We start from the raw sequence: 24,444 nt of genomic DNA, 5'->3' as shown, positions 1-24,444 counted from the left end.
TATTTCCCATGTAAGAAGCGAAGAATGCCATATAGTTGAGGAAAAGAAAGCATATTCTTTGTGGTTCAACTTCAGTGACAACCACGAAAAAGGGAAAGCTGTAAAGAAATCGATATCCACATCGCGAGTTGCACAGCCGTTATTTAGACGATTCAAAGTGTGTCCTGAATAACGAAAGGTAAAGACTGCGTAGGCATAGTTCAATTCAAAAGGGAACATAGGAGAAGCAGATTATCGGAGAAGTTATACTAGGATACTTCAATCAGAAAAAGATAGAGGCCCATATGGAAAACTCAGGAAAGAAAGGTACTGTAAATTATATCTCGTGTTAACTAAGATTCGTCTGTATTAGTTATCATTATTCTAATACTGAACTGTTGAAGTGACCAAGAAAACAATACTAGGACTTTAGTATCTGACAGAATATATTGAAAGTAAGCTGGATAGTGTTAATGTTATATGAGTAATTAAGTGTCCTGAGAATTTTGCATGTCTATTATATTGTATAAGAAAGTTTAAATGTCATAGTTATGTGTTAGTGCAGTAAATGGTGTAGTTAAGCTACTTAAGTTTGGATGGTTAAATAGTGTGAATTAATCTTATATGTCCATGTCATATAAAGTTATGTGTTGAATTTGTATGGCGGCATGATCGTAATACCCATTATAGGATCATAGCTTAATTATTTATGATAAGCTAATGTCAGTTTGTAAATATTTAGTATAGCATTGAATTGAGTAATAACTAAAATTTGAATTGTACCATGTTAAGGAATTTAATAAACCTTTTGTCCAATGATAAAACAGTTGTCTGAAATTGCTGTCCAATGCACCACTTGGAAAATTACGAACCTAATCACGTGGGAAATTAACGTGTTAAGAAACGAGATAAAGTGTCACGACTGCAACATAGTTACACTTTTTGACATATTTTAGTTCTTTCTCCTTGTTTTTGCATATAATATCTTAAACTAAATGTCCCAAAAGGCGCAGTATAATACAAATATTAGGGATACTAAGGGGAGAAATAACTTAGATATTAGTAAAAATTTTGGTGATATCTCGAGCATAGATAATAGTAGAACATAGATAAGCGGAAATTATTAGATAGAATAAAAATCATAAATTGGGACACAACACTGCATTCATTTGAACTGATTTGATACGTATTATTGATGCTAATTCTGAGGAACAGCTATAGAAGTATTTGTTGAAGATGCAAGCATCAGAAACTGAGCTCCTGTGTGAAAGTGAGTTAAGCACATTAGTGAGTGAGGGGGTTATTGATCAAACTGCCCTTTTCTGTATAGTGGTCCAATATCTTTAGGGAGCTCTTTGGGCCACTCCAGATATGAGACCAGTAATCAATGATCATACAGATTTGTGATTTGTATAAAGTTAGAAGTTGTTTAGAATTAAAGTAACAACTCAGGTCAAAAAGGAAAACGTTAATTTTTTGGAGGCAGAGGAGGCAATATCTGTGATATGTTTGTGCCAAGAGAGAGAGAGGGAGATATTTGATGTTAATGTTATCCAAAGAAAATAGATTGTATCTAGAAAAACACAACTTAGACAGAGTTGCTAGCAAAAAAATAAAATAAAGCTAGCTGTTGATAGTAAAAGTGAGTTGCTAGCAAAACACAACTCAGACAGAGTTGTGTTTTGCTAGCATTGATATCCTAATTATCTCTTCTTCCTTTCTAGGCTTATAGACCAAGTGGCCTGTTCTGAACTCAATTCTATCTTTTTAAGGACCTTCCTCTGCATTGGGTACCTTTTGGATGCTAATTTAGATTTTGTTTAGGTATTTTGCTTCTATTCATTTTCAGTATGTGTTCTTTCCATTTTTTTTTCTATAGCAAATAACTGTTTCATTTAGGGAGTTTGCAATTCCAAGTTTATTTCGGATTTTGCTGGTTTTCATTTTTTCCATTACTGTGACTCCTTCAGTTCTGCACAGAAATCCTAATTATCTAATATTAGGATATCCTAACTGATATCCTAATTATCTATCTATATTTGGATATCCTAACTGATATCCAAAAATTATCCTAACCATACTGATGAATATTTTGGAGATCTGTAGTTAAGGTTGTGGTGATTAAGGCTCTGGAGATTATGGTGATTTGTGCAATTACAGGTTTGTCAAATGAAAAGGAGGAATGCAATGTGCTGTTATCAAGAAAACTATCTATTATGTTGGTAGAAATCATTTATATATATGAGGGTGGTCTGAAAAGTTCTCGGCCTCGACCGAGAACGTTAGTTGCCAACACTACTGGCAAGATTTTTTTTTCTAAGTTGGTACATCTGTTATATTGAAATATAACAGTATATCTGTTATAAATTGCAATTGCAAGTCATTCTATCAAGTAGTTTGTTTTATACTGTCTGAAGCAAAAGTGTTGTCTTTATATCCATTGAAATGGATAAAATTGAGTATCATGTGGTTATAAAATTTTTTGTTAAAGAAGGTTTAACAGCAAAAGAAATTCATTTGAAGTTTATAAACGTTTATGGGCACTCTTCTCCTTTGTTTTCGACAATTAAGAAATGGGCTGCCGAGTTTAAATGCGGCCATACCACTCTTGAAGATGATCCACGTGAAGAACGTCCAAAAAATGTAGCAACACTAGAAATCATTGATAAAGTGGTGCACAATATGGTATTGAATGTCAGTGAGTCAAAGTGCATGAAATTGCTGACACTATAGGCATTTCAAAAAGAACGTGTAGGATGTATTTTGCATGAAGAATTACAAATGAAAAATCTTCGCACAAGATAGTTGCTGCGCTTACTCACAGCAGATTGAAAATGCACTCGCATGAAAATCTCTGAGGCAGTGCTTGCAGCGTTTTAACAAGAATAAAACTGATTTTGTGCGTCGATTTATGATAGACTTGGATTCACCATTACACACCAGAATCCAAACAGCAGTCAAAACAGTGGACAGAAGCTGGTTGTTCAATGCCAAAGAAGACAAAGTTAAAGTTAGTTCCATCAGCAGGAAAGATCATGGCATCGGTGTTTTGGGATGCTAAAGACATTTTGTTTATTAATTATCTTGAAAAGGGTAAAACCATAACCGGGGAATATTATTCCGATCACCTTTTAACCAGACTAGATGAAAAAATTCACGAGGAAAGACCCGGTTTGTAGAAGAAATAAAATGATCTTTCATCAGGACAATGCACCTTCCCACAGAGGTGTTTTGGCAATGGGAAAATTAAGGAATCTGCACTATGAATTGTTGGAACATCCACTCTATTACCCCGATTTGGTTCCTTCCGACTTCTATCTCTTCCCAAACTAAAACTCTTCCTCGCTGGTCAGTGTCTTTCTTCGAATCACGAGGTGATTGTAGCTCTAGAGGAATATTTTGTAGATCTTACTGAGAACCGCTATAGATGGATGGGATTAAAGTTCTCGCACCATTCTCCAGCACCATTATCCATCTCTGATGGATAATGGTGCTGGAGCATCACTGGAATGAATGTATTAGTCTTAATGGAAATTATGTTGAAAAATAAAAATAACTTTGAAGTTATAAATTTGTTTTTTCATTGTTAGGCCAAGAACTTTTCAGACCACCCTCATAGAACAGAGCCTTGTAAGAACCCTGCATTAGTTGCCTTCTTAGAAGATAAGGAATCATCCACCATTACCCGAAGTAAGCATCCACTCAGAAAGCTAGTTCAACTTCACGAGTCAGGGAGAAGACTAAATGATTGCAGTTTACATAATAGGTTTTTGTGCCAGACCCAGTCCAAAGCCTGGAGATATCAAGGGCAACCACTTGGGATTCATCAAACTTTACCATGGTATTTGTCCAAATATGGCTGACTAGATCACCTGTTGATCAATAGCAATGAAGTCCATACTGGCAGTCATTTATTAGCTGATTCCAGATTAACGAAAAGAGCTATCAACGGGAGAGATGGTAGATGGTAGTTTAAGGGTATGGATTAGTCACTCTTTTTAGGGATAAGTTGAATATGGGCTAATTTCCAGACTGCAGGGAAGAAGAGAGTGTAAAAAGATGATGCAGAATGAGAGTCAGCTCTGGAGTACAGACCTTTAGACAATTGGAGGAATGCTATCAGGGCCTGGAGACCTTGATGATATCCAATTTGAACAAAATTTTCCTGATCTCTTTTTGGCAAAAGGATATTCCGAGCATTGAGTATAGAGCCTGTGGGATGATCTGGGAACATCTTCCAAAATTAGCAGTACAAGTATTGGAGGAGAAGTAAGAAGCCAGGAGATTGGCTTTTGATGTGGGTGTGATGCAACAGGGCCCTCAGGATGCAGAAGTTGCTACCAGTGGCTTTGGTTGGAGACCTGAATTCATGGCTGCCATTTAAAAAGAAAATGGAAAATGTGACATGGAAATAAAAGAAAGAATTAACAAAGGAAAATATGCCTTTTATAGCAAGAAAAATTTGTTTATTAATAAAATGAATAAAAATCTAAAGAAAAGGCTTATTAAGTGCTATATTTGGAGTATGACCTTATATGGGTCAGAAACATGGGCAATTAGGAAGAAAGAAGCTAAAATGATGGAGGCATTTGAAATGTGGTTACGGAGAAGAATGGAGAAAATAAAGTTTACTGAAAAAATCACCAATGAAGAAGTATTACAAAGAGTTGAAGAAGAAAGAAATTTACTAAAGACCATAAGAAGAAGAAAGCATAACTGGATATGACATGTATTAAGAGGAGACAGCCTACTGAAAAGAATGATAGAAGGGAAAATTGAAGGAAAGCGACCAAGAGGAAGAAGACGACTAACGATGCTTGATGATATAATGGGAACAAGAAGATATCAGGGAATAAAGGAGGAAGCAAGAGACAGAGGAAATTGGGGGAAGAGAATCTGCTGAGTTATACCATTGGACCTGTCAAGAGACAGAACACTAATGATGATGATGATCAGTTTTTGATGTGTTTATGGTTTTTTTGCAGCTATTCTCAGCTTTTATATAAGCAGTATAGGTGGATGATGTTTTGGTTGCAAGCCAGTTATGATATGCTTGATTCTTCTCTTGAACAGCTTTGGCACACCTGTGGGAGAACCAAGGCTATAGATAGTAGATGGGAACTTAGAGTAGAACAGGGAATAAATATTTCCAAGCCAATAAGAATTATTTCAGTGATATATTCAGCACATGGGTTTGGGTAAGATGGCTGGAAGCAACTACTACGTCACATTTCCAAGGAAATGTGATGTAGTAGTCGATGTAGATTGTCCCACTTGGCTTTCTTGTAATGCCATATGACGAATCAAAGTGTTTGCATTGTATCATGGGAAGGAGATCAGTACAAGATTGATGTCTGAGCTACGTGGAGGACAGACTGCATTCACTAGGTATTTGTTTACTTGTTTAATGTTGCAACATAATAATAGTTTTTGAAACAAAGCCAAATATTCGTCATAATGAAGATATCATATATGCAAGTCTTTTTCCATCTTAATTTTTACTTACTGTTACTTTTAAAGTATCAGTTTGTTTTATATATATATATATATATATATATATATGGTTATATTTATTTGTATGTATTTATTGTGTGTATATATATATTGTTGTATTGTTACACACACACACACACATACACATATATATACCATGCTCGGAAAGAAGTCAACAGACATCCCCTTGCTAGATGCGTCGTGCCTTGTAACAAGTCATGTGTTTTTAACCAGTATAAATCAGACGAATATGATGCTCCTAAGTCAGTGCAACTGTGTGATGAAGTGGCTGTGAAAAGAGAACTGACGGAGTTTGAAAGAGGTATTGTGATAAGATACCATGTTACAGGCCTAACAAATTGTTGGCAAATTGGGCCATCACAGGTCAACAATCAGTAATGCTGAGTATTACTGATTGTTGTAATACCTGCAAGTATTACCCACAGTGGACGATCCATCAAACTCACCAAAATGACTGTAGAGTGCTACAGGGATAATATATAAACACCACCATTCATCAGCTGACACATTGAATACTGAGTTCCAGGCATCGACTGGAACACAAATCTGCACAATAACATTCATAACCAAGTCTCACAACATAAATTTCAATGGTAGGACTGCAATATTCAAGCTCCACATTACCTGAACCAACATGCAGCATTGTTTTTAGTGGTGCAAAGAGCATGTACGGAGGTATGTAGAAGCTTGGAAAGCTGTGTTATGGAGAGATGAATCATGCTACACCCTCTGCCTAGCAGATGGATGGATGTGTGTGTGGCAGATACCCATTGAATGTCTTTTACCAGAGTGTGTAATCCCAACAATAAAATTTGGAGGTGGCAGTCTGATGGTATGATGCTGGTTTGGCCTCAGACCTCTGTTTGTGGTGCCATAAACATTGAACTCCATGAGGTATCTCAAAATTCTGGACAATGCAATGCTTCCTACTTTGTGGCATTTCTGTGAAAGTGACCGTTGTCTCTTTCAGCAAGACGATGTACCGTTTCATAAGGCTGATGCTGTAATTGTGTGGTTTGTGTACATGAATGTCACCACACTTGACTGGCCTCCAGAGGGTCCTGATCTCAATCCCATTTGAACATCTGTGGGATGAACTGGGGCATTGGGTGAGGTCAAGGGAGTCTGTCCCACAGTGAAAGGAGGTCCTACATCTTATTAAGGTATGCATCATGGCTGTTTGTTTCTCACACTAAGGTATCTGTTGACCTCTTTCCAAGCAGTGTGTGTGCGTGTGTGCACGTACACACACACACACACACACACACACACACACACACACACACACACACACACACACACACACACACACACTTTTCAGTTCATTTACTTTGAATTGTATTTAATTTCTGATTTGATAATAAAATTCATTTTTGTTAATAATTTAATTTCTGTTACTTGAAATCATATCTGGTAGTAATTTATTATTTCTTGTGTTCTTTCAGTGGCAGCATAATGTTAACTTATATAACTATAGACAAGGGACTCATTGCTGTAGCTGCAACATATGGTTTGCTCTCTTGCATGGGACTTGGTTTAGCTTACATTGCACCTCTAGCAACAGCCATGAAAGTATGTTCATTGATGATATTTGTATCATATACACTACAGAAAAAAAATTATTATAACAGTTCCAGGTATTTGCAACTCATTAAAGATAATTTTAAAGCTTGTGATATGCAGATTTACACAAATATCAAAAATCATATTAAATTTTTAGTAATTACAGGTGAACCCCAAGTTGTGAACATAACGCATTCATGAAAATTATTATTGTTATTATTTCAAGATCCCCATGGAGTCAAAGATCATTGCAGGAGGTCCCTATGTCAAAAAACCTGCTTCTCACTCCCTTGCTCATACCCTCCTTATACAACTTCCAGGGATTATCTCCTGTTCTTCCCCCATCTCCCACCATTTTATGAAAAACCTATTAAACATTAATCCTACATAAATCCCTTACCAACTTGAATGCCTCTATCATATCACCTTTCTTCCACCTATCCACTAGTCTCTGCATCTTCTCAACCTTTCTTCATACTCAGCATTCCAGAGACAAGAAACTATCTTAATCAATTGCCTCTGTGCTCTTTCCAATATTTCTTCACCCTTTAGAAAACCAGGTGACCAAATCTGTGAATAGTAGTACCAATGTGGCCTAATCAAGGCCTTATACTGTAAAGAGAACCAGAATTTCTTTGCTTCTACAAATCAATGTCCTCTGCATTATTGCCAGAATTTGTTTTGTTGTCCTCACAATTTTGGCAATGTGTCCTCTAAATTTTAGATCCTTATCCACCATCAACCCAAGATCTATTCTTTCCTCCACCTCTAACTATATATTCCCACCAAGTGCAAACTCTACATCCCATCTTTGTTTTCCAGATTTCAAAACCATACACTTTGCAACATTGAACTGGCATCCCCACTCATTTAGTCAATTCAATCTTATTATTATTATTCAGGCCTCCATGGAGTCAAAAGACTCATCGTGGGAGGTCCTTCCTAAGAAACACAAAGTCTATCAAGCCTCATCGAGGGAGGTCCCCCCCCCCCTGAGAAACACTATCAAAGTCTATCACACCACGCCTTAAACTCATTGACCGTTCTCGCTCTCACCACTCCATCAGGCAATGCATTCCACTATTCAACCACCCTCCATGCAAAGAAACCACTCCTCACCTTCTTGCAAACAGTTTCCTTTTGTAACTTCCAGGGATGGCCTCTTGTCATCACTCCTTCCCGCTGTTCAACAAAGCAAAAGAACTCCCCAGTGTCAACCCTGTGACCACCTCTCAACAGTTTAAAAGTCTCAATCATGTCACCTCTCCTTCTTCTATCCACCAAACTCTGCAGTCCACATTCCCTCGGCCGATCCTCATAACTAACATGGTACAGTGTAAGGCTATAACATCTGCTTTACTCCTCATAGTTCATTCCAGCTTTGCATCATCTACAAACAACTGAATGTCTCCATTCAAATATAACCCAATATCATTAACATACAGATTAAACAGCAATGGCTCTTAAAAAGACCCCCCCGCTCCTCCTCCGAGGCACACCACTAGTGATTTTCCTCTTCCAGGATGATGCTCCCCCATATTCATCTTGCTTATTTCTATCAGATAGCCAATCTACAATCCAATGCACTAATCTACTATCGAACCTCATCTGCTATAGTTTGACAGTTAACTTTTCTTGTGGTAAACTATTGATAGCCTTTGCAAAATCAGGTATGCTACTGTGTATCCCTTTCCTTTGTGCAATGCAGCTGTCACTTTATCGTAGTAAGCAGATGGGGGGGGGGTCGAAACAGCCTTCCCATATCTCCACACACACCAGTAGTGTCACGCTTGAGGTACATTGCTGGTGCTTCAGACACAAGAAACCTCAGAGATGTAATGCTGGTAACATGAAGCTAATGTCTCAAACCAGGCGTCTCATTACCATGCCTCCTGGGCCACTTGCAGCAACCATGATAAAACACAACTCAAAAAACTTCATGCCGGCTTGATTGTCGCCCGGAATAACAAGGATTGCGTTACTTGTTTGGGAGGAGGGCGCAAGCTTTGAAGAATAAGTTACAGTCCCCCTAAACAGCACTCTTTCAAGATTTGTTTCAATGTTTAAGGAACAAATCTTTCAAGATTTGTTCCTTAAACATAGAAACCACTATCGCAATCTTGGCCTGACCAGATGGACTGGCTACCACCTCACCCTGCTATCTATGTTGGTGACTTCAATTCTCATCACACCATGTGGGGCTATTCTTCTAACAACCAAGATGGTGATAATCTAGTTAACTGGATGGATACATATAACCGGTATTTGATCTACGATGCCAAGCAAGAAGGCATTCTTCACTTAGACAGATGGAACACACCCTACACCCCCCAATCTGTGCATAGTACAAATCTAGCCCAAAAAGCTGGTCACTTCTAAGAAAATTAATGGGAGAGAGAGAGAAGAACCAACAACATACTGTACACTAATAGAGACAGGTACATCAATCTCAATCGTCAGTGGAACACTAATTGCTAGAGGGAACCTTTGCAGATCCAGCTGGAATGTATTTGAGAAGCAAATTGAGCAAATCATTACAGCAATACCATCCACCCCTAATTCTATCCCAGATTTGTGAAACTAATTCAAACTTCAGCCAAAGCTTCTATTCCTAGAGTCTACAGAAAACAATACATCTCATGCTGGAGTAGGGATACCGAGGAACTTTTAGCCAAATATGAAAAAACTGAAGATCCAACTATTGCTAAGGAGTTTATTGCACTGCTTGACAAAAAACAGAAAGGAAAGATGGATCTCAACCATCCATGAACTTGACTTCACCAAATCTAGCCCGAAAAGCTGGTGACTTCTAAGAAAGTTAAGGGGGTGGGGGCAACAACATACTGTTAGCCCACAGATGCAAGACCCTTCGACACTTCTGCGCATGTCAGAAGAAGGAGAATCCATTTCGATATTAGGGTAATCAATGCGTTTTGTGGGGATGAGTGTTTCTTATTATTATATGTCAGAAAATTAGCTTTTGTTTCATGAAAATTCTAGTTCTTAAAGTGGTAACTATTTTGCTTGTACACCAGTTGGAAAATGTACATATAAAGCATGTGATTTCGCGTGTTGGTGACCAATTCATACATCCTTTATTTCTTTCTCCCCTTCAGCATGAATTGATTATTCTTGGCACGTTGCCAAGCTTGGGCATACATTACAAACTACCAGGGATAACTCCTGATCAAATGGCTAATCATTTATTGAAAACCTCCAAGATAAGTCCCAGCTCTACCAGAAAAATAACTGTGCAATCTTCCATCAGAAAAAATCTGAAGATGGCTTCCAGGCTTCCTGAACTTGTATGTCCAGTTTCTCTTGAAGAGGTACAGGAAGCCTTAAAACTCACCAAGAATGGCAAGGCTGCAAGAGTGGATGGTATCCTCCCCGAGTTTCTAAAACATCTCGGCCAACGAGGTCAAACATGGCTGGCTGCCCTTTTAATAATTACCATGCCCAAACCAGGGAAAGGTCCAAATAATGTCAAAAATCTACGACTTACCTCCTTGCTTTGCTCCACCTTTAAGCTCTTTGAAAGAATTCTCCTTAAAAGAATTTCACCACTCATCGAAAGAACACTCCCTGATTGAAGAAGCTGGCTTCAGGCAGGGAAGAAGTTGCTGTTGTTGTTGTGATCAGGTCCTGGCCCTGACAACACTGATTATTATTATTATTATTTGACACCTCCAGGGAGTCTAAGACTCATCGAGGGAGGGCACCCACTCCACAACTCTCCTTCTCCACCACTCAACCACATCATCTACATCAACGCCATATATTATCCACCACCATCACTAGTATTTTCACAGACATCCATACTCACGGCGGGATTTGAACCCGCACCTTTTGGCTAGAAGGCAGATATGCTAACCACTCGGCGAACTAGGCTGGATTGAAGCAGGCTTCCAGAAGAAACTTAAATCCAGAGTCACTTTCATTGATTTTTTCATTTCATTTCTAAAGCATCTTGTTGGCTGAGATGTTTTAGAAATGAAACTTGGGGAGGATACCATCCGCTCCTGCAGCCTTGCCATTCTTGGTGAGTTTTAAGGCTTCAAGTCACTTTCATTGACCATTAGCTTATGACACAGTCTGGATCAGAGGCCTCCTCCTAAAGGTAAGCAATATCATAAGGTGCAAAACAGCTTTCCAGCTTTTTGAATCCATTCTCTCCAATAGAAAGATCTGAGTTCGTATTGGTGGAAAAAAGAGCAAGCCCAGATTCCTCCACAATGGTCTTCCACTAGGCTCTGTGTTATCCCCCCTTTACTATTTAACATCTACATGTCTGACTTACCATATACCAGCTCAAGCAAATATATATATACCAATCATCTCACGATCCTACACCAGCCTACCTCCTATTCCAACTTGGAAACAACCTTGAACCACAGACCTGAACATCCTGGAGGTGTACTTCAAGCAGTGGTACCTGATGCCAAATCCAACAAAATCTGTGTCCACAGCATTTCACCTGAACAGTGCAGAGGTGAATTGACACCTCAACGTCTCTTTCTGTGGCAAAATGGTAGAACATGAGCCTCATCCGAAATACCTTGGAGTGAGCCTGGACAGAAGCCTAACCTATAAAAGGCACATCACCAGTAACCTATCCAACAAAATTAAAATGAGAAATAGCTTGCTGGAACAACATGGGGTTATGGTGCTGATGTCTTAAGGTCGTCTGCACTAGCCCTCCCATTCTCTGCAGCAGAATACTGTGCCCCTGTCTGGGAAAGAAGTGTGCACACTAACATTATAGACACCCAGCTAAACTCTACCCCGTGCACAATTAGTGGGACACTGAGAAGCACCTCTGTCTGCCTGCCCTATCTAATGTTGCTCCACCAAATATACAGAGAAGACAAGCCTCAATTAAAGGATTTAATAAAGTAATGAGCAACCTTCCCCTGCACCAGACTCTCATAAATCTGCCTAGTCTTTGCCTAAAATCAAGAGATGTTTTCTGGTCCATGGAAGAACTCTCTTCAGCTGCCTTACCATCAACACCTGACATGTGGAGAGGACACTGGTCCAACAGTCTTCCAACAAATGGTTTCCTGGTTGAAGATCCCTGTGCTCTGCAGCCTGGTTTTGCCCTTCCTAGGAAGATTTGGTCATCTATTAACAGGATCAGAACTAACCAGGGCAGATGTGGCTACCTGCTGCATAAATGGAGACTGTTCCCCTGTGGCCCTGACAATCACTCATATTGTGAATGATTGCCCAAGGTGCTAATTTCATGATGGTGGCCTCCAGGACATCCACGAGGTGACAGATGAGGACGTGGATTGGCTTTCTGGTCTGGACATTGACCTGTAGCTGCTTTTGCCATAAGAATAAATAAATAAGTACGTTATTAAAACATGATCTCCGTTTAGCAAATCCATGCTGTCCATCAAAGATAATACCACTGTTGTCAACCTAATTCCTGATCCTAGTTATCACTATTCTCTTCGGCACTTTAACCACAACCGCACAGATTGGACTATATTTTGATGATTTAGTTCTGTCACTTCCCTTATGAAGTGGTACAATCTTGCTTTCCTTCCGCTCTTTTGGAATTTAACCCAATGTAAGACTCATATTAATAAACACATATGCCTTCAAAATACATGGCAATATATCCTCAAGTCCCACAATCTTATTAACATCTAGTCTATTCACTTCTACATATGCTCCTTGCTCATTCACAGTCATTCTCTCCTCCTCATCATCCATTGCTCTCAAACTGTCTTCGATGTCACATTCAGAAGGGTGAAAGGCCTTTATGAACTGCTCATTAAATATCTGAACTACATCCTCTACAACAGTTATTCTTATACTATTCTCTCCAATCATTGTCATCCTACCAAATTTTTGTTTTTTTTAATTTTTGCTAACTGCTGGTCATACTGCATTTTTGCTACCCCTACCAATCTAGTTACTCTCCTTGTCTATTCTTTGTACACCCTCATGGAATTGAACAATGTTGCCTCCATATTTCATGCTTAATCTCTTCATTTCTCTATTTCACACCTACCTTATTTAACCTCCTGAGCCTTAGATAACATTTATACATTGCTTCTACTAGATAGTTCTTGAATAGTACCCAATTAGCATTGATTTCCTTTCCGCCCAATTCCTCGATTACAAGCAATCTCCTGAGCTTCTCGTACTCATCGACATTGTGGTTCCCCATACACCCTTTCTTCACAGAAGTCCTCACATGGCTGACAGCCACCCAGGTAATCACTTCATGCAGGGCCGTATTCATGGGTGTGTGAACTGTGCGGTGGCACAGGGCCCTGCAAAGCGCAAAAAATTGAAAAAAGAAAATCAATTAATTTTTTTAATTATTATATAAATTAATATTGTAATTATTATATAGAAAAATATATGTATATAATTTTACAACCAACTATTGTTGTTATAGTAAGCGAAATAAGATCGTAGCGCTAGAGCAGTGGTATTTGAAACTACTCTAAGATATATAACAATATCGTACAACATAGTGTTAAATAGGGAAAAGTGCATTTTAAAACAGGTGTTTTAAATAATTTTAAGGATTTTTTTTATTTTAGTTTATGATTTTATGAACAAGTAAGTATATACACGTACTGTCATAGCAATTTTTTTTATGTGACATTACTTGCAAAACATCTTAAAAAATATATTTTGTAAACTGGTTTTAAGTTATCCGACATCAGAATTTTTCTTCAATAGCGGTTTTCAATCTATATTAGCTTTATTTATTTTCTGATATTATCTATTTTAGATACATTTTATTTATCAAGTAAGTAATTTTGTTTTAATTTATTAACTTATTTTATAATTAAATCTATCGTATTTAATTCTGTAGTATGACTAGTTGTGAGAGAGATTATTATGGAAGAAAATACCCAAGTGGGCATGAAAAACGAAAGCGAAAACAAGAAAAAGAAGTGGCTGAGGAACTGTTTAAATTTATGAAGTTGAACTCATATTTGTTCAGATATATCAGTTGATAACGGGAGTTCTGAAATAACTACAAACAGTTCTTCGGCTTCAAAACTAATGACACTACTGGTAAAGGTATATATGAAAATATAAAATCACTTTTGAATAAATTAAATCTTAAATTGTCAGATTGTAGAGGGCAAGGGTATGATAACAGAGCGAATATGAAAGGAGTATATAAGGGAGTCCGTGCTTACATTTTAAATGAAAACGAAAAGGCATTTTATACTCCTTGCACCTGTCGTAATTTAAATTTGATTTTAGGGGATGTCGCAAAATCATCAATTATAACAATAAATGTTTTTAATGTTATACAAAAAATATATACATTATTTGCTGCCCCAACTTCAAGTTGGGACATATTAAAGAAATCTGTTAAACAATTAACTCCAAAACCATTATGTGATACAAGAAGGATGTAGAATAGAATCAGTTAGAGCTGTCATCATCATCAAATTCCTGCCGTGTACCCTCAAGGGGTGTACAGGATATGATGGTACTACATGAAAAAAATTACATCATTATTAATATTTTCAGTTAGAGCTGTATGTTTTCAAATTCCAGAATTTTTAAATGCACTAAAAGAATTATTTAAAACTGCATCAGATAATACTATCAAAGTAGAAGTAGTTTCAATATATGAACAAATAGATTCATTTGAGTTTATACTAAGCCTTGTAATTTGGTATGAGCTTTTGTCAAAAGTTAATTTATTAAGTAAAGTATTACAAAATGCAAAAATTTCCATATATGTAGCAACTAAGCATATTAAAGAGTTAGTGCAGTACTTTGAAGAGCAGAGAATATCAGGATTTGATAGCTGTTTTGAGAATGCTAAAGAATTCTCAAATCTATTAGAAACAGAAATTAAATTTAAAGTAATTCGAGTACGTCGAAGAAAAGTATTTTTTGATTATAAAATGCCTGATGAATCACACATAGGTGATAATGATAATTTTAGGATAAATTTCTTTTTTGTAATTTTAGATACTGCTCTACAATCTGTCAAAAAAAGATTTGAATTGTATGAAATTCACGAAAAATCATTTGGATTTCTTTATGATATGAAATTAATAAGAAAATGGCAGAAAAAGAATTAAAATTTTGCTGCAAACGGCTGTATCAAAAATTAAATACAGATATTGATGAATCTGAATTTTACAATGAATTAATTATTTTTAGAAATATTGTTCTAGAAGATGCACCCATTAATATTTTAAAATTCGTAATTGCAAATAATTTGTCGGATATTTATCCAAATATTACTATGACATTTAAAATATTATTGACCAGTCCAGTTACAGTCGCATCAGCAGAAAGGTCATTTTCCAAATTAAAATTAATAAAAACCTATTTGCGATCTTCTATGTCTCAAGAACATTTGTCGTCCCTAGCAATAATATCTATAGAGCATGAAATTGCAAAAAAAATTTGAATTTTGATAGCGTTATAAATGATTTTATTTGATAAGCGCATTAGGTTAAATAAAATTTAATATATTAAGATTTTTTTAAAATCTTATAAGTTGTTATACATATATTTCATTCTTTATAGTAAAAATGGATATTTTTTTCATATTTTTATATTATTATTTATATTATTAAATAAATCATTGTTCTGGCGTATTTATATGATAATGTGTACTTACATAATAAAATAATATATCATGTACATACAAACATTTATTTTTTAACTAATTTTTTCCCTTTACTTAAATTGATGCTAAAGAGCATACTTGTTTATTTATGTGCATAAATATTTTTCATATTTAATTTAATTAATTAATTAAGAAGATATTCTTCTATTTAAAATTTCCATAAATGTTACTAACTTTCAGGGGCCCCGCTTTTCCATTTTGCACAGGGCCCCGGAAAATGTAGAAACGGGCCTGACTTCATGGCCACTCTTTCACCAATTGGAGGAAGATTGGATACCTCATTTATGAGATCCTCTGATGAGATGATTAAATCTAAACCCCTCAAACCTCATGTATCATCTGTTATACTTTCTGAGGTAGTTATCCTTCAAAAATTTGAGCAATTCATTTTGTTTATATCCAGTTGCTATCTCATCATCCTAATCTATACTTTCAATAATTAAAATCACCCATAATTATTACCCTTTTTTAATTGCTTTTGCTAATTTGCTTATACCTTTCAGTGTCACTACTCTCCATGTTGCCATGCTTATAGCAACATTTTCCTTTTCCATCTCTACCTTTTATGGACAAAAATCCTTTTTCTATCATCAATAGCACTCCACCTCTCTTTTTATCCTTTCCATTTTACACTTACCTTATTCAGCCTTTTGACCTTCAGAATACATTGACACATTGATGCTGTTATTTCCCAAGCAGTATTTATTTTCTTACTGCTCAACTCTTCATTCCATGTAATAGCTCCACACTGTCTCCTTCTTACTCAGCCTTGGTCCGTCCACTGCCTGACAAAGGCCTCCTCCTGTTTTGACCACTTCTTTCTATCTTCAGCAGTCTTCTTCTGCTTCTTGTCAAAGTTTCTAAGGTCATCATCCCATCTAGTCCTTGGCTTTCCTCTGTTTCTTCTTCTTCCGGTTGGTATCCAGTTTGTAAGCTCCTTCGTCCAGCGTCCATCTTCGCTTCTCATTATATGACCTGTCCACTTCCATTTTCTGGTCTTAATATGAATTAGAATGTCATTTATCTTGGTTTGCTCTCTAATCCAAGAATTTCTTATTTTGTCTTTTAAAGAGATCCCTAGGATGTTTCTTTCAAATTTTCTTTGAACAATCTTCAGTTTGTTTTCCAGGCTTTTTGTTAGGTTCCAGGTCTCACTACCATAAGCTATGACTGGTAATAAGCACTGATCAATTATTTTTCTTTTTAGGCACAATGGGATGCCACTCTTAAGAATGGAACTTAGTTTTCTAAAAGCTGTCCATGCCAACTGTATTCATCTGTTGATTTCTGATTCACTGCCTTTATCTAAATCAATGGTTAGGAAGTAATGTAGTATAAAGTGGAGGCTGACAGGAAGGCATATTTAGCTGGATGTTGCTATAGGCCAGGGAATGTGGAGTGCTCTGATGAAGAAATGTATAAACAATTTGGATTAGTGAACAAAGGAAGGATAATTATTATGGGTGATTTTGTCCATAATTTGATTTGTCCTAGGATAGACAAATCAATATCTATATGATTATTTCACAGGGTGAGGGTGATTTTATTGTTGACTTGTTGACCATTACTTTAGTTTTTCCAGTATTTATTTTTAGCCTTTTTTTCAGGCTGTTCTCCTAAGCTTGTCATAATCACCAGCCTTATAATTCCACATATATCCTCTCCTCACAAAAGTCTGCATATGGCTAGCCACAACCCAGGTACTCACTTCATAATCACCAACTGGAGGAAAGTGCATAACCCCACTCACAATTACATCCTCTGATGAAATGATCAGAACTAAAACTCTCAATCCTCATGTGTGCTCTCCTTTACGCACTGCATGAAATAGTTATCTCCCAAGAACTTGAGAAATTCATTTTCCTTATTCCCAAATGCTATTCCAATCTATACCATCATCATCCTTCCTTTGTTCACTAATCCAAGTTGTTTATACATTTCTTCATCAGTGCACCCCACATTCCCTGGCCTATAGCAACATCCAGCTAAATATGCCTTCCTGTCAGCCTCCACTTTACTTCACATTACCTCCTAGCTATTGCCACTACTTCCCTCTTTCTTTCATGTCTACCTTATGTAGACATAATTTCCCTGCTATCATCATCAGCACCCCCCCCTCCTTTTTCTTTCTATACTTGCAAAAGACACTATACTATTTCTGTTTCCTTTAGGATATCATCTTCATTCAGCCATGTTTTCCAATGATTTTGGGGTGAATAAATTCAATCAATGAAAGTATTTTATCTTTTAAGAGATCCTCTCTCTTATTTCTGATACTCCTGACATTGGTAAATAAACACAGCAGTTCACTTTTATGTCTATAACCAGTCCTAACCATGCCAATTCTTGGTTGTGATTTCTCCACCACACCTATCTTTCACCAATCTACTTTATCATTTCTTACCACACACATATTTGCTCAGTCTCAACTTCCCCACCCACATCCCAATCTATTCCATTTCCATGTTGATCATCCCCAGACATACATTCACTACTACTTCCAACATCCACTCTCCTTATGCCATGGCTCCCTGTCCACCTGGGCTCCCCCCCCCCCGTTTTCCCATCCTTGCATTCCTGTTCTCTCTTCACCTCTCACACTACTACCTTTCCATTGCCAAGCGCTTCTGTCTCTTCAATACCACTTTACTGATCTCTCACTTTCTCTCTGACTTCTGATCCCTTGCCTGCATCACTCACTTCACTTACATCTAGGAACAGTTTCTCCAGTGCACTCACTCCAAAGCCATTAAAATGCAATCCATCACATTTTCATAATTTCATTCTTCCCTCAAATATGTCTGAGGACGATCAACATGGAAATGGAATAGATTGGGATGTGGGTGGGGAAGTTGAGATTGAGCAGATATGTGTGTGGTAAGCAGTGATAAAGTAGATTGGTGAAAGATATGTGTGGTGGGGAAATCACAACCAAGAAGTGGCATGGGTAGGACTGGTTATAGACATAAAAGTGAACTGTTGTGTTTATTTACAAATGCCAGGAGTATCAGAAATAAGGGAGATGATCTCTTAAAAGTTCTGGCTCTCTCTTAACTTGTCATTGTCATACCTTGGCAGCACACTGACAGTCTTTCCCATTATGCTGTTATCTTTCACTCTGCTCAACCACCACCACTAATTCTCTTGCTCGTTTCCTCTTTATGTCCAAGCATGAATTATCTTGCGTATTCTTCCTCCTGGATAGTGACCTTATGGATCCTCTCAGTAACTAATCCTCTACTAATGGAATCTCCATACACTGCTATTCTCAAATCACTCATCACCTCTTTTATCCTTTTTTCTTTTATTCTGTTCTTTTGTTCATTTTCATTTGTTTTCACTAAATGTTTAATATCACTTTGAATATTTCTCATTTCATTTTTCATTTTTAATAATTGTTTTGATGGGATATGCTTTGCATTTGTTAACTCATAGTCTAACAAAATATCGCACTTTCTGCAAATCCATATTTACACTTGTCTCCTGTTCAGTCTCTCCACAAACACATCTCTCATATTTTGTAATGCATACATATTACACCCATGACATCAAGCCATTTTTGAAAAGTCTATGATGTATACTTTTCAAAGTCTTCAATTACATCAAAGTAGAAGATGACAGCAGTTGTTATCTTCTACTTCATGTAAATTTCTCTTATTGGGTTTAATGTAAATTTAATTATTGGGTTTAGTGAATTAATTTTCTTAGAAAGTGATTCATGAAGTTTGGACAAGGAAGTGTTCCATACAGCAAAAACATCATCAACATATCCTAAATTTTACTAAATTGAATTCATAAGGCATAAGCTAATTTTATTAGATTGGTTTATGACTTATGATCCATATCCATTGCATTTCCTTCTGTCTGTTTATAAAGTTTGATTTGATAATAAAATAAACTTGAATTTATGACAAATTCAAATAATTTTACAATATCAGAAGGAAAAGCATTGCATAATAATTTTCTTATTGTCAGCACGGTGTTTGTGAAGAGTGAAACTTCATTGAAACTAATTATAGTGCAGATGTGGTAGTCCTGCAAGAGGATTTGAATAAGCTAGACAGGTGGGCAAATGAATGGGGGATGTTGGTTTAATGGAGCAAAATGTAAGGCCTTGAGGTTTGGGACACATCAGTGGGATGCTGCATACTCTATTGGAGGAGATATACTGGAGGAAATAGGGGAGACAAGAGATCTGGGGGTGATGATTGATAGAAACCTCAAATTCAGGGAACATATTGCAAAGGTTGTGAAGGTAACACAGAGGATTGCTGCAATAATGAGAAGGATGCTGACCTGCAGAGACAAAAGAATTATCATTCCGTTGTATAAGACCCTGATCAGACCACACTTAGACTACTGTTCTCAGATTTGATCCCTAGGATTTGAAGGGGATAATTAACTGTGGAAAGGGTACAAAGACGGATAATAAAGATGGTTTCAGGACTGTACAATGTTATGTTAAAGATACCAAGCTATTTTAAATATAAACCCAGTGGTAACTTGTTTTGGTAAAATATTTATAAGCTCTATATTACTTAAAACTTAGTATTTCTTAGTCTGGCTCCCACTGACAAGACCTCAATAAAGGTCGAAACCAGTCTGGGTAGTGGCCCCTTGCCTTTAATACATAGCATCATACATCTCCTCCAGGAGATGTGCTTTTCATTAAGGGTAAATATTAAGAATAGTGATCAGTGCTTATTCTACCTTTACCATGAGTTGCCTTGACAAGCATTACCTGCAGGGTCAGCTAGACTTGCAACACTTGCAGGTACAAACTTGACTGACTTGTCTGTTTGCTTACTTGGGAAATGGAGTAAAAAACCAGGTTTATATTTAAAATAGCTTGGTATCTTTAACGTATATTATACCCAAGGTAAAAAAACTCTGTACAATGTTAGTTAGTTAGGAGGATTGGCTGAGGAATTGTGGACTGCAGAGTTTGGTGGATAGAAGGAGAGGTGATATATTAAGACTTTTAAACTGTTGAGAGGTGGTTACAGGGTTGACACTGGGGAGTTCTTTTGCTTGGTTGAACAGCGGGAAGGAGTGATGACAAGGGGCTATCCCTGGAAGTTACGAAAGGAAACTGTTAGCAAGAGGGTGAGGAGTGGTTTCTTTGCATGGAGGGTGGTTGAACTATGGAATGCATTGCCTGATAGAGTGGTGAGAGCGAGAACGGTCAATGAGTTTAAGAAGTCATATGATAGACTTTGTGTTTCCTAGGAAAGATCTCCTGTGATGAGTCTTTTGACTCCTTGGAGGCCTAAATGATAATGATAATAATAATTAGAAGGTCTGTGGTTTGTAAGGGTAATCCTGATATTTTGTTCTTGAAATCTTCTGAAATATTAACGGATGAAGAAGATAACAGTTGTTTCCCTTTTCTAGATTTTTTCATTTTGTGTCAATCTAATGGAAAGAGAGTAAAATTGTTCCAATTTACAAAGGGCGATAAGACTAAAGCTATAAATTGCAAGTCAAATCTGTGTGTCTAAATTGTGGTTCAGCATGGAGGGGTTGGAGCTCTCACCAACCTCCAGTATTGGAGGTTGGTGATGCCTAAACATAAATCAGGAAGAAAGGAAAGAATGTAAACAGTTGAAGGACACGATTATGGCATCAACCAGACATAGAACTAATAGAGATCATTCGATATATGTGAAGTTACACATTTTGTTTAATTATATTATTATTATTATTACATGACATCTCCAAAGACTCATCGAGGGAGGGCACTTACTCTTCAGCTCTCCATCTCCACCACTTAACTACGGTAACCGCAACTACCATCATCATCTAAATCAGGATGCAGGAGGAAAAACACTGCTACCTTAAAATTTCCTTCAGCTTTGATTTTAGTTATTGAAAAATTAATTATAAAATAGACAATACAGCAAAAAAATATAAAATAATGAAATAAAAATATATAAAAGAATATAAAAGAAATTTAAAGAATAAAAAAAAAGTAATCAAAATTTTTTTAAAAAAGTGAATCATATCCTCTAAAGACCTTTCACATACTCTTGGGGGTACATGAAATGTCTTTAGGGAGATAGTGGAATACACATACCCCCAGGAGGTATGTGTATCCCACTTTTTATAATTATTCAGCTTAAGTATGAATAAGAAATTTCCAGGATTCTGATATGTGTTGTGTGTATTTGTATTTGTATATATACACATTTCTTTATTCTTAAAGTGGTTTCCTGAAAGAAAAGGCTTAGTGAATGGACTGACAGTTGGTGGATTTGGTTTAGGAGCTTTTGTCTTCAATCAAGTTCAGTCAGCATATCTGAATCCTAACAACTTATCTCCTGATGATACTGATGGGTGAGTTTATAAATCTTCTTAATTAATAAACAGAAGTTTATAATATGATTGATTAATTATATATTAATGTAACTGTGTAATTATATATAATTATAACAATTATAATTAATGTAATGTATTTTATCTGTTATTGGTATTGCATTTTCCCCACATATTTTACTTGCTATTAGCAAACAATAAATGATTGCAAGTTAAGTATCATTGTGACTAGCTAATTATATAACAAGAGCAGTTGATTTTGCTCCAAGTTCACTAAACTTGATTTCACCACACTAATTATCTCCTAATGTACACACACACACACACACTTCCCAGAAAGTATGTAACAAACAGTAATGGTATTACTTAAGAAAATTATCAATGTATCCTAATTAGCAAAAATCTTTTAATTAATATTCCAATAGATTAGCAAAGTCAAGCTGTCATCATCAGGGAACAAAGAATAAATTGCTATTTGTGCACAAGCACTATAGGATACATATGACTGAAGCAAAAACAACAAATGTAAAACAGTCAATTATGTGATAACCACAATAATTAACTTTAAAGAAAATACTGATAATTTTGTACTGAAAATAACAGCACATCATCAGTGTGTAGAAAAAAGCAAATCAAAGAACAGGAATACAAGGTACATACAACAATCGGTTTACCAATTAAAAACTGTTGCTACAAGCCAGAAATTAATATTAATAAATAATATTAAAACCATTTTTGATGTTTACGTATCATTTATTAATATTCATTTCTAACTCCTGACAGCTGTTTTTAATTGGTAAACCGATTGTTTTATGTATCTTGTATTCCTGTTTTTTGATTTGTTTGTTAGACATTGATAATTATTATTATTATCATCTGACCTCTGTGGAGTCAGAGACTCATCATGGGAAGTACACATTATTGCACACAATGCTCATCCAACCATGCCTTAAACCGATTCAATGTGTCTACATTCACAATGCATTCCACTCTCCATGCAAAAAACCTTCTCCTCACTCCTCTGCTCACACTCTCCTTACACAGTTTCCAGTGATGGCCTCTTGTTCTATCCCCCCCCCCTCTCCTATTCCATGAAAAATCTCTCCCATGTCAGCCTGATAACAACCCCTGACTAGCTTACATGTCTCAATCATATCCCCCCCCCAATCTTCTTTCTATTCACGAGGCTTTGCAACTTACATTTTCTCAATCTGTCCTCGTACTCCACATTCCAATGACCACTGACCACCTTTGTGAATCTTTTCTGAACCCTTTCCAACATATCCTCATCACCATGGAAAACCTGGCAACCAAATTTATGCACAATAATCCATATGAGGCCTGATCAAGGCCTTATACAATGGCATCATAACCTCTCTATTTCTTCATGTCAGGGTCATCCGCATTATTGCCATTATCCAATGTGACATCACAACTTCTGCAGTGTGGTTCCTGAATTTCATGTTCTTGTCCACTGTCACTCCTAGATCTCTCATCTACTCTGGTTTTTATTCGCCTTTCAGTCGTTTCTGACTGTTGGTGACTTTGTAGGCATTGCCCACAAAGTATTCTTGGTGCGATTTTTATAGGGTCGTTCACCATTGTTCCCCCCCCCCCCCCCCAATTTTATCTGGGTTCAGGACCGGCATATGGCTGGGACATATTCATGACTGTAAAATCCATGTGTGTTCCGGGGGACAAAAAATCCGTTATTCTGGGTAAAAAAAAAAAAAAAAAAACCTCACTCCATATGAGACTGACTAACTCACCTTTAGTTGAAAGAGACCAGATAAAGATTCCTTGTATCATTGACGGAAATCGAACCCAGGTCTTTCTGACCAAAGGGCTTTGTCTATACTGACTGAGCTACGGAGGCTCCTCATCTCCTCTACTTCCTTTAAAATTTCCCCAGCAATTGTATACTTTGCATCCCAATGTTGCTTACCAGATCTTAAAACCCTACACTTTGCAACATATCTGTACTTTCATTAAAGTTAATTACTGTGGTTATCCTCTAATTTGCTGGTTATAGTTATGTCACAGGTACCTTTAAAGATTAAACAACAAAGGTAAATCCTAAAATAGTGCCCACTAAGTGTGCTGGGATGGCTATTTTGGGCTGTTGTGCTGAAGTTCTATGGATAAGTGCTTCCCAGATTATATAACCATATTTATTGAGTTTGGGTAATTGTGTAAAACTGCCTCAAATCTAAGAAGCATTTTTCCTGAAACCTTTAGCCCAAGAGCCAAGAACATCCTTCCCATTTCACTTGGGGATATTATTTTAGAACTTCAGACTTACCTTTGTTGTTGTTTTTGCTTCAGTCTTACGTACGCTATGTAGTGCCTGAGTGCACATAGCATTTTATTCTTTGTTCCCTGATGATGGCAGTTTTTGACTTTGTCGAAATATTGGAAGTGCTAATTAACAGTTT

The 24,444-nt window shown here is 36.7% G+C and overlaps 1 protein-coding gene across 3 annotated transcripts in view; it reads left to right on the top strand.

The window, feature by feature from the left end:
* The window catches only part of LOC150100482 (apicoplast pyruvate carrier 1-like), a 227,937-nt gene that overhangs the window by 124,185 nt on the left and 79,308 nt on the right, over nucleotides 1–24,444 (top strand). For all 3 annotated transcript variants that reach the window (XM_090402955.1, XM_090402954.1, XM_090402956.1), the window contains exons 4-5: nucleotides 6,939–7,065; nucleotides 21,900–22,030. In XM_090402955.1, the coding sequence (XP_090259081.1) occupies nucleotides 6,939–7,065; nucleotides 21,900–22,030 (258 nt within the window). The remainder of the gene's footprint in view (nucleotides 1–6,938; nucleotides 7,066–21,899; nucleotides 22,031–24,444) is intronic.

The sequence above is a fragment of the Typopeltis vanoorti genome, chromosome 13, assembly GCF_054136105.1.
Source record: "Typopeltis vanoorti isolate ZY-2024b chromosome 13, IOZ_Tvanoo_1.0, whole genome shotgun sequence".
Lineage (NCBI taxonomy): Eukaryota > Metazoa > Arthropoda > Arachnida > Uropygi > Thelyphonidae > Typopeltis > Typopeltis vanoorti.
This window is presented reverse-complemented; position numbering and strand designations above follow the sequence as displayed.